An 11,668-nucleotide genomic window follows, 5' to 3' on the forward strand; every position below is an offset into this window, starting at 1 on the left:
TCACGAACTGTAAGTCGCTCTGGATAAGAGCGTCTGCTAAATGACTAAAATGTAAAAAAAATATGCCACTGAAAAAATGGTCCGCGCTTCCACAAAGGAGGAATTGTATCGTATCGCACCCCTCTGATATATTGAATATTCATGATGTAAAGAGAGCAGCAATCAAATGAGATGGGCTAATTCCATTGAATTCTACAGTCTGGCAGAAATGAGTGTTTGAATCAGGAAAATGTCCTCTCACAACCTCTACAAGCCAGAATGTTGAATAAAATTATTATTTTAACATACTTTACCAGTTGTCCATGCGGTTGGCCCTTTTGGCGGTAGGAATGTTAGACCAATATATCCACAAGAAAGTATAATTACATCAACTTTTCAAAGCGCTGGTAGTGTGTTACGATTTATATTACCTGAAACGTGCACAAGAAAAAAAAAACATGCGCATGCCTCAGGTCATGGAAATCTGAACGCACTACCAGCGCTTTGGAAAATTGATGTAATTATACTTTCCTGTGGATATGTTGTCTCACATTCCTACCGCCAAAAGGACCAACCGGTAAAGTACGTTAAAATATACATTTATTCAACATTCTGGCTTGTAGAGCCAGAGGAAACTTTCCTGATTCAAATGATAATTTCTGCAATTCAACGTCGGGTTTCCAGGCAAGGTGGTGAGTAATCATTGAAGCGCTGGCTAGTATTCGAAGATGCGTTTTTGATTAACTTACAACACACAACCTCTTATGTTCTTGTCATCGGAACTTTTAACTGCATAAAGGAATTAGGAAGTAGCTATTTCTACCGCGATTCTCTTTGTTACTAAATAGCCTGTAATGCGACGCGCCGGGGCAATTGGTCACTGGCGTCCTCACCCATTCCACAAATCGAAACTGCGATGAGAAATGTGACCGATCGAATCATTACATTACATTTACATCCTAATGCTGATCAACATTGTGAACAAATGTAGTGTTATTGGTAAGTAACAGTTTCAGCTCACTGTTATGGCTTCACTTGTGTTCTCATTATCAGGAAATAAATAGTCTTAGTTCATACGTCAATTGCTACAGCTCTCCAAATACCTGCATGTTATGAGCACTCATATGTCTGGACCATATTACAGTTTGCTTCATTGCTGAGCCACAGGTATCTGACTGCCATATGATGTCCCACCTTGAGTGGTCTGTTTTCATGCTGTTGCCTATTTATTTTCTTATATTTAACTGATCCTTCAAATAGGGTTTCTTTTTTTAGGAATGTATATATTTTAATGACTTGGAATGGAGCAGTGGTAGGCTACTGTTACTCTAACATATTGTTTATTTAGCCTACTATTATTGCTAGAATTGTGTTAGAAGTTTTCCAGATGGTGTTTCTCATAAGACATTTGCTCTCCTTGAACAGGTGTTCTTGTTACTGATGAATTTACATCCATCCAGACTTATTCTTGAGGATGGCAACGGTATGTATCAATTGTATGTCCCGGGTCAATAACTGTGAGATAAAATCATTATTTCATGACACTGCATGGCTTGTTTATCAGTTTGTAGGAAATAGTGACTCATTCCCTCCTGAGAAATAACTGGTTAATTTAAATTTTTTAAATTTTTAGTCATTTAGCAGATGCTCTTATCCAGAGCGACTTAGTGCATACATTATTTTTCATACTGGCCCCCCGTGGAAATCGAATCCACAACCCTGGCGTTGCAAACGCCATGCTCTACCAACTGAGCTACATCCCTGCCGGCCATTCCCTCCCCTACCCTGGACGACCCTGGGCCAATTGTGCGCCGCCCCATGGGTCTCCCGGTCACGGCCGGCTACGACAGAGCCTGGATTCGAACCAGGATCTCTAGTGGTACAGCTAGCACTGCGATGCAGTGCCTTAGACCACTGCGCCACTCACTTAATTTACCACCATGTCTGAACTTAAATTTTATTTGGAGTTTCTGAGCAACTGATGCTGTAAATGTCAAAGTTGCCTTCTCTATCTCCCCCTTATAGAAGAGTTTGGCGTCCGGCACACAATGTGTTGCCAAGAGTGACCACAGCAAACCTAAAGCTGGTGAACTGGCCTACTGCAAAGGAGACATCCTCACTATTGTGGAAACAGGAACGGTACATAATGACTATGTTGTTATTCTGTGGTCAGAAAAGGGTCTCAGGGGCCCTTGTTGCACACAATGTACTTTCCAAAAATAATAATCCAAACTTGCCCCTGCTCTTTGTGTACTGTCTACTCTGGTGGGGGCTCTATAAATACAATTGAGATGAAATTAATCTATTTGCATGATTCTACTGAATGCTATTCTGATGCTGTTTTCTAGGGGAAAGGACATTACAAGGCCAGACACAACACCACAGGAGAGGAAGGACTCATCTCTGCCACTAACGTGCGAGAACGAGAGGCCATTCGCGTCAATCCCAGTCTCAGTCTCATGCCGTAGGTCTATTTAAGGCTATGCGTCTGGACTTCTATATATAGACCTATATTACAATACACCTACTTTATAGCATACAACTATAGTACAATTAAGATGGAAGATTTGATCCAGTTTGGTTAGCTCTGAGCTAGGGCCAGGTGGTTTTCCTGACCTTGAGACAACTCCTGGCCCTTTATGGAATATCTATCTAATCCCGACCAATAACTCTGTTGGTCCATGCTAGCTGGTTCCATGGGAAGATCTCAGGTCCTGAGGCGGTGTCCGAGCTGCGGCCTGTGGAGGATGGCCTGTTCCTGGTGCGGGAGTCCATCCGTCACCCTGGGGATTACGTGCTCTGTGTCAGCTACTCCAGCCAGGTCATCCACTACCGAGTCATCTACCAGGACAGCAAACTGACCATCGACAAAACCCAGTACTTCTACAACCTCTTAGACATGATAGAGGTGAGGAGGAGATAGATTTGTTTGATTTATTTATACAACTTGTATTTATCAAGGTTAATCTCATTGAGGTAAAATCTATTCTGTAAGACAGACCTTATTGATAGGGTCAGGAGTTTATATATTGAAAATTAGCTGGACGTGTTGAGATATGTGTATACAGTGCAGACCTTTTAATAAACAGGTTAACATTTGTAAGGCCACGAGGCCAGATGGAATTCCTGGATGCGTGCTCGGCGCATGCGCTGACAGATGGCAAGTGTCTTCACTGACATTTTCACCCTGACCCGTTCTGTAATACCAACTTGTTTCAAGCAGACCACCATAGTCCCCGTGCCCAAGAACGCCATGGTAACCTGCCTAAATGACTATCGCCCCGTAGCACTCACATCTATAGCCATGAAATGCTTTGAAATTCTGGTCATGGCTCACATCAACACCATCATCCCGGACACCCTGGACCCACTCCAATTTGCATACCACCCCAACAGATCCACAGATGACGCACACTGACCTCACACACCTGGACAAAAGGAATGCCCGTGCAAGAATGTTGTTCATTGACTACAGCTCAGCATTCAACACCATAGTCCCCTCCAAGCACATCACCAAGCTAGGGACCCTGGGACTCCCTCTGCAACTGGATCCTTGACTTTTTGACGGGCCGCCCCCAGGCGGTGAGGGTAGGCAACAATACATCTGCCGCGCTGACCATCGATACTGGGGCCCCTCAAGGGTATGTGCTTATTCCCCTCCTGTACTCCCTGTTCACCCACGACTGCGTGGCCGCAGGAAACGGCGGGGCGAGCACACACCCATCCACATCGATTGGGCTGTAGTGGAGCGGGTTGAGAGCTTCAAGTTCCTCGGTGTCCACATCACTAAGGAATTAACATGGTCCACACACACCCACACAGTTGTCAAGAGGGCACGACAGTGCCTCTCCCCCCTCAGGAGGCTGGAAAGATTTGGCATGGGCTCTCACATCCTCAGAAGTTCTACAGCTGCACCATTGAGAGCATCTTGACTGGCTGCATCACCACTTGGTACAGCAACTGCAAGGCACCCGACCGCAAGGCGCTACAGAGGGTGGTGAGTACGGACCAGTGCATCACTAGGGCCGAGCTCCCTGCCATTCAGGACCTCTATACCAGGCGGTGTCAGAGAAATGCCCAAAAATGTGTCAAAGACTCCAGCCACCCAAGCCATAGACTGTTCTCTCTGCTACCGCACAGCAAATGGTACCAGTGCACCAAGTCTGGAACCAACAGGAACCTGAACAGCTTCTACCCCAAGCCATAAAACTGCTAAACATGACTGCTAAGTAGCTAATCAAATGGCTACCCGGACTACCTGTATTTACCCTTTTTTGAACTCACACATATTACACTGACACCACAACACACACACTACAAACGCCCACACCTGCATACGGATGTCACAAACACACACTTTCACACCACGCTGCTGCTACTGTTCCACATATGCTGCTGCTACAGCTCATTCTATTATATATAATGTTGTCTAGTCACTTTACCCCTATAGCTATCTCAATTACCTTGTACCCCTGCACATCGACTCAGTACTGGTACTCCCTGTGTATAGCTCTGCTATTTTTACTCGTTATTCGTTATTCACTGTGTATTTATTCCTCGTGTCACTTTATCTTTATCTTTAACTCTGTATTGTTGGAAAAGGACCGGTAAGTAAGCATTCACTGTTAGTCTACACCTGTTGTTTACAAAGCATGTGACAAATACCATTTTATTTTGAGGGTTTCCTTACAAATATCTTGCCTACGGCATTATACTGAGGAGCTAATGTTCATAATCACAACAGGGAGCCTGATCACACTGAATTTGATTTGAACCACATTGAAAGGAACTGTCGTTTACTGTTTACAGTTTAAAAGAAAGACTTAAGTCCCAGCAGACCTTTTAATGTTAATCTATATTGAGCCTGTGAGTTTCCGAGCTATTGGAAAGCACAGCCACAATGGTGTTTGGAGATGTGAGTGACTGTAAAGACTAAAGATGCCTCACCACTCCCTTATCTGTGGAGCACAGATGTCTTTAGCCCTGACTCATATCGCTGGCTAACTCTTGTGAGGAAATAAAGGGAGAATCCAGCTGCTCCCTGACACCCACAGCTGAGGGCAGGACTATTCGATTTAAAAATAAAACAAGTTTGTTGTGTACAGTTCTTTTTGATAGTACTAAATTGGTATAGTTTTAGAATGAATAACTAACAGTAAATACTGTACATACATTCAGTATACTGTATGTGGCCCCTACATACACTTGTGTCGTGAGTTCTAGCAACCAACTTAGTAAATAAAAAACGAGCCTCTTAAGTTTGCGTCAGATATATTTTGTAAATCTATCTCAAACGGCACGTCATAACAGTAGTCAGGACATTAACACCTGCCCCTTATCAGCTGTGGTTAGTGCACTGTGGCTTTGCAGTGCAACTAAAGAAGAAAAGGCTTATGTCCTGACTACTGTTATGACGTGCCGTTTGAGATAGATTTACAAAATATATCTGTCGCAAACTTAAGAGGCTCGTTTTTTATTTACTAAGTTGGTTGCTAGAACTCACGACACAAGTGTATGTAGGGGCCACATACAGTATACTGAATGTATGTACAGTATTTACTGTTAGTTATTCATTCTAAAACTATACCAATTTAGTACTATCAAAAAGAACTGTACACAACAAACTATCGAATAGTCCTGCCCTCAGCTGTGGGTGTCAGGGAGCAGCTGGATTCTCCCTTTATTTCCTCACAAGAGTTAGCCAGCGATATGAGTGGCGCAGTGGTCTAAGGCACTGCATCGCAGTGCTAACTGTGCCACTAGAGATCCTGGTTCGAATCCAGGCTCTGTCGCAGCCGGCCGCGACCGGGAGACTCATGGGCGGCGCACAATTGGCCCAGCGTCGTCCAGGGTAGGGGAGGGAATGGCCGGCAGGGATGTAGCTCAGTTGATAGAGCATGGCGTTTGCAACACCAGGGTTGTGGGTTCGATTCCCACGGGGAGCCAGTATAAAAAATAAAAATACATTTAAAATGTTTTAAAAAATGTAATCACTAACTGTAAGTCGCTCTGGATAAGAGAGTCTGCTAAATGACTAAAATGTAAATGTAATGTAATGTAATGTAATGCTCAGCTCGCTACCATAACATCATTTTCTCCAAAAGTGTCAATGACAGTATAGTTCAGTCTCTGTTTTAATATAAGCTGTCACTAATGGCTATCTTTGCAGTTCTACTCCAAGCACGAGGGAGCTATCGCCACCAAACTTCTAAAGGCCAAAGAGAAGGAGGGAACCAAGTCAGCTGAGTTGGAGCTGTCTAAAAGTAAGAGCTTGGCCTTTACCGTCTCATGATGTGTCAGAGTTGGCCTCCTCAAGGCTCATCGATTCCTTCCTGGTTGGGGGCTGCTGGGTATTTTGTGGGTGTAAGGGTGTGTCTCACTTCTTTCTTTTGAAGTGAGAGCGATAAAGAATGAAAAGCTACTTGTTTTAGACTGTTGTCTCTGTGTGTGTCACAGCGGGATGGCTGCTGGATATCAGGAAGCTGACCTTGGGAGAGAGTATCGGGGAGGGGGAGTTTGGAGGTGAGACTGCAATGTCTTATTGTGAATGTTTTAAAATGAACCGTAAACCATTCTAACATTGAATTGAACCCTGATTCTAGATGTTACAGGTTTAATTGACGGTCATCCTTTTGTCCAACAGCCGTGTATGAAGGAGACTACATGGGCCAGAAGGTGGCAGTAAAGAACATTAAATGTGATGTAACGGCTCAGGCATTCTTAGAAGAGACCACTGTTATGACGTGAGTCGAGAGTAGCGAGACATGTTTTCTTGATTAACTTAATTGATTTAATTAAATGGAGGAATTTCTAACTTCCTTTATTCCTTCCTTCATTTTATGCTTTCTTTCTTCCTTCCTTGTTTCCTTCCTTCCTTCCCTTCCTTCCTTCCTTCCTTCCTTGCTTCCTTCCTTCATTGATTGTTTTTGATCTGACTCTCCACTAGGAAATTACAGCATAAGAATCTGGTGCGGTTGTTGGGGGTGATCCTACACAATGGACTGCACATCGTCACAGAGCTCATGGCCAAGGTACTGCTGCTGTGACTTCAGTACAGTCAATCTGTAGTCACAGTCAATCAAGACTAACAAATATACTAGGAGTAGACTTCATCTCAGTCCAGGAGACAGGCCCTAATAGCTTGTTGATGCAAAACAATTGTAGCAAACACACAATTAGGGACTAACTTAAATTACACAACTCCTATCCAACTGTATTTCTCTTTATTTGTGTGTTGCAGGGTAATCTGATGAACTTCCTCCGGACGAGGGGCCGTTATGTCATCGGCACTGACCAGCTACTACGCTTTGCACTGTGAGGCCATATCATAGAATTACATAGAACTCTATACACTCTACATTACTACAATCACACTGCTCTTTAACAGTCAACTCGTGTCCCTTAGTCATTCATAGCGGATCCCATGTTTGTAGGTATATACAGTTAAACGGCACTTCTTGGTACTCTCCCTGCCGCATGACCAACTTTACATTTGTGTCTATTTCAGTATATAAGAGTGTGTGTGTTGTGTGTTCAGAGATGTATGTGAGGGTATGGAGTACCTGGAGTCTAAGAGGTTGGTCCACAGAGACCTAGCGGCCCGTAACATCCTGGTCTCCAACGAGGGCGTGGCCAAGGTCAGTGACTTTGGATTGACCAAGTTGGACTGCAATGCCTCAGACAATGCTAAACTACCAGTCAAATGGACAGCCCCTGAAGCCCTGAAGAAAGAGGTATGATCATGTTTACCCCTCTAACATCTAACGTTTATCACGCTTACAGTACAGACTTATGTGTATTAACAGACATAAAGAATGCATAATTCATGGGTATTGTGTATGATGGTTGGTTGGTGTCAGGGTTTTAGCCTATGTCGTTATCACACAGTACTTCTCATGTCAATCAGCCATCATTGTTGTGATTTTGCTACCTATCATTGAATTGCTTTTGTGGTCATGTGTGGTTGTCCTGCAGAAATTCTCTACACGGTCAGATGTATGGAGCTACGGTGTTCTCCTCTGGGAGACGTTCTCCTATGGTCGACAACCCTACCCTAAGATGGTGAGTCCGGACTTTACTGATCTTTATGAACAGTGATGTAGAATTTTCAGTCACTGTGGCAGCACAACGCACCAAAACTTAGTATGAGAAATGTGAACTGGTGTTTCGAAAAATCAATCAAGGCAGTCCGACCCAGTTGCTCACTTTCTTATGGTGGTGTAATGCGCTGAACAATGGCATGCCATAGCTCTGTCATTCATGAAGCTGCAAGGTCCTCTGTTCTGACGCCAGTGTCGCAGCAGGTGTCCCAGAGGTATTTTCCTGTGGGAGGAGAGCCACGGTATAATAAAGCTTATTGATTGCGTCATCTGGATACCTACGCCAGTCGTTTTTACCAGTGACATCCTGGCACCAGCGCGTTTCTCCTATTATGGTTGGTCCTAATGGAAAACGGGTTTGTTTGACATTTTATGCCTTTATGACCCGTTTTCCACGTATATCAGCAGTGCTTTATCCACTGATGGACTTACAGTACTGAAACGAAAGAAACTTTGCCTAAGGTTAAAGGCCATGTAAATGTGTCAGGACAAGGATTTGCACCAGACTCATTTTATCTCTCCTGAATGGGAGTCGAGGGAAATGAGGGGATTTATAAGCTTGGCTCTGGTCTGACTGTGTGTAGTTATGTTGTACAAGTAGAGGACCCCTGTGAATAGGTTTTAACCATATTTCTGTCCCATGGTTTCTGATGCAGTCATAAACGGTAGTCTGTCCCAGACCTCTGTTTCTTTAGCACTACATTTTAATTTACACTCATTGTCACCATATGTGTTCATTTGAAGAAAAACACCTTAGTCTTGGTGAAGCAGCACCGATAACAAACTATGCTGTGATGACAGGGCAGTTAACTCTAGAGAAATGGAAGGGTACATTATTTATTTACTCCATTCTTTAAATTATCTTTATCCATGCTTTATCTGTTTGCAGGGAGTCTCAGTTACTCCCCACACAGGTATGTAAAGCGGAGAATCAAAGCAATGGCACTAAGCAGGTAATAATGGCAGGGATAAACCAGGATTAGTGCTTGTAGGCCGCGTTTCTACGGCAACCGCTCCTGTTGGCAGCCAGCCAAAAAGAAGAACGAGGGGGTGGGGTGAGGAGGGTGAGAGAGTGTGTGTGTTCATGAGTGTGTATGTGTGTTTGTACATGAAGGGGGGGAAGAGATTATGGAACTTGCACTCTCCTGTGACACATAGTCTCACTGTCAATCCTTTGTACCTGTCCAGCCCTATCCCTGTTTGCCTGGCAGGTCAGGGAGAATATGAGGACATGGCATGGGCAGCCTGCGGGGGATCAGCTAGACTGACTTAAAGCATGCTTAGTGGTGGTTTAACCATATAATTAGAATGAGTGACTCATACTGCACTTGTTTAATGCAGGAGATTTAACATACAAATACAGTATGTAGACTAAATGCTGTATGTTTGACCTTTTATTTTGTGTCCACTAAAAAGTTAACTGACCCTTTAAGAGGGGATGACATTATCTCATGTCTCATCTCTTTTTCTATCTGTCTCGTTATGTCTCCCTCCTCAGTCTCTGAAGGAGGTGAAGGAGCATGTGGAGCAGGGTTACCGTATGGAGGCTCCAGAGGAGTGTCCCCCCAGTGTCTACGCCCTGATGAGGTGCTGCTGGGAGGCTGAGCCCAGGAAGAGGCCCTCCTTCCATAAACTACAGGAGAAGCTGGAGAGAGAGCTGACCAAACACAGCCCTGGCCCTGGCTGCTGAAGTCACTTTAATAATCCTATTCAAATAACTATTGTTCTTTGTTTTGAGCTGCCTGGAGCAGGGACAGTAACCTGGGCAGGTGGACCCAAGTGGTTACCGCTCGCTTCACAGCTTTCCCGGGAAACTCAACGTATTATAGCATCACACGGACGAAAGAGTAGCGGATGAAGGAGTTCGCTTCTGCTGCATGTTATGTTTCTTTTTAATGGAATGAACTACTGTAATGAAGAGTCCTTACACTTATTTCTATCTGTGGTAATAGAGGGAGCAGCTCAGCTCGTCATATCTCCACACCCCAATTCTGTTTCCTGAGTAACATATTATTTGTGTTACCAATATGTGTTCATTATTTTTCTTTCATAAGAGACAGAGAGCGAAAAGGAGAGAGGGAGAGCGAGAGAGATGGAAAGAGGAAAAATGCTTATCCGGGATTAAATCCCAGATCATCCGTATCTGCTTGTTTCAGACTGTAATTGTCCAGCAATATGCCCTGCGACTCGGAGCTTAATATGTGAAATCTTGAATGTTATTGCTGATATTAGGAAGGAATTACAAATCCGACAACAGTTTGTCTGTGTACAAGCTCTGAGGAGCTACAGGGGATTGGGACGGAATATCCTATTTTCTTTTCAGTTCATTTGCCATAAATGTAGTAGGCCTATACTCCCATAAAACCAGTGACTCATCAGGCCTTAGTCGATCTATCTATCTGTGTAAAGGGATTTTTTTTATTAAATCCAGTTCCTAAAAGCAAAGGGGGTGCTCGGATTGAACAGTAACTTTTGGACTTTGGACAATGGACATTTACAAAGAAGAGAAACATGCTGCATCCGGGGTTTACAATTTAAAAAATAAAATAATGTAGAGCATATAAGGGACTTATCTCTAAAACAACCAAGGTTCTCCTGTCTTCAAGCAGCCATGATTAACTCAGCCCAGATTAGAGAGGGGAGAGCTTTTTATTTTATTATTGTTGTCACGTTACAACCCAAATTAAAGATGTCATTAGTTTTAAGTCTTTGTAAGCCTGGTATTTGTCTTTCACCCATGGGATGAACCCCAGATTGAGTCCTGATCCGCTCCCATCACATCACCATAGGGCCTGTGGGTGGAGTTGCTTTGTTTCCCTAAAACTTCTAATGGATGATATGAAATATTCCCAGAAATAATGAAAAAATAAATAGGAACATTTTTAAGCGGCATTTGGCTTATTTCTGGTGAACGACTACGGGTATTGAAGAAGGAATTGTCTGAAGGTTGGTAAATCTGTGATTTAAGGAGAAGCCCTACAGAGTATTGGCCAATACCAGTACCGTACAGTGCAGTAGATGTAAAATTCCTGGAAACCACTTTCATTCAACTGGATCACATTCTCATGCACTCAAGTCATTGCCAACTCACTACTGTAGAACAACAATAAATTGGAGATTGTTTACGATAGAAATACCTATGTTCTGACAGCCATCTCATTAGAAATATTTTAGAATGTTGACGTTTAACTATAGTAGTTATGTCACCGAAGGTAGTCTTATACTCAGAAGACACTGTTCGTAGGGCCCTGCGGCCCCCACCAACAAAAAAAAAAAACTCTGGGTCTCAACTTACTGTTGAGAGATAGCAGAGTAGAATAAACGAGGTGCAATTTCAAAATTTGGTAGTGCATCAGCAGTTTTTCTCTTATGTCAGTCACTGACAGTCACTCAATTAGCCCATGTCTGCTAACATTTTATAAGATTGCTAGGTGAGTAAGTCTAGCCAGCAATCTAAACCTTCATGGCTAAATTACCTACTGGGCACGTCCCCAGGGGCCCTAACTGCCAGGGGGACCCCGACCCCCAGGGGGCCTCCATTGATTTTGTTAGTCACCCAGGTATCGTATGAACACCATCATTAAGTTTGC

The 11,668-nt window shown here is 43.5% G+C and overlaps 1 protein-coding gene across 3 annotated transcripts; it reads left to right on the forward strand.

Moving 5' to 3' along the window:
• The first annotated feature begins 447 nt into the window (after nt 1-447).
• On the forward strand, nt 448-10,783 carry LOC121533619 (megakaryocyte-associated tyrosine-protein kinase). Of its 3 annotated transcripts, XM_041839724.1 has the most exons (14): nt 448-671; nt 828-978; nt 1,405-1,462; nt 2,005-2,118; nt 2,328-2,443; nt 2,668-2,887; nt 6,149-6,242; nt 6,436-6,501; nt 6,623-6,722; nt 6,926-7,010; nt 7,220-7,293; nt 7,517-7,712; nt 7,954-8,040; nt 9,577-10,783. In XM_041839724.1, the coding sequence occupies exons 3-14, from the start codon at nt 1,454-1,456 to the stop codon at nt 9,766-9,768; spliced, it is 1,353 nt and encodes a 450-aa protein (XP_041695658.1). In that variant the 5' UTR covers nt 448-671; nt 828-978; nt 1,405-1,453; the 3' UTR covers nt 9,769-10,783. The 3 variants fall into 3 exon arrangements, with proteins under 3 accessions (XP_041695658.1, XP_041695656.1, XP_041695659.1); XM_041839722.1 differs by having other exon boundaries at nt 448-978; XM_041839725.1 differs by lacking the exon at nt 828-978 and having other exon boundaries at nt 448-561.
• Nucleotides 10,784-11,668: the final 885 nt, after the last annotated feature.

This window comes from Coregonus clupeaformis, chromosome 20, assembly GCF_020615455.1.
Source record: "Coregonus clupeaformis isolate EN_2021a chromosome 20, ASM2061545v1, whole genome shotgun sequence".
NCBI classification, from domain to species: domain Eukaryota; kingdom Metazoa; phylum Chordata; class Actinopteri; order Salmoniformes; family Salmonidae; genus Coregonus; species Coregonus clupeaformis.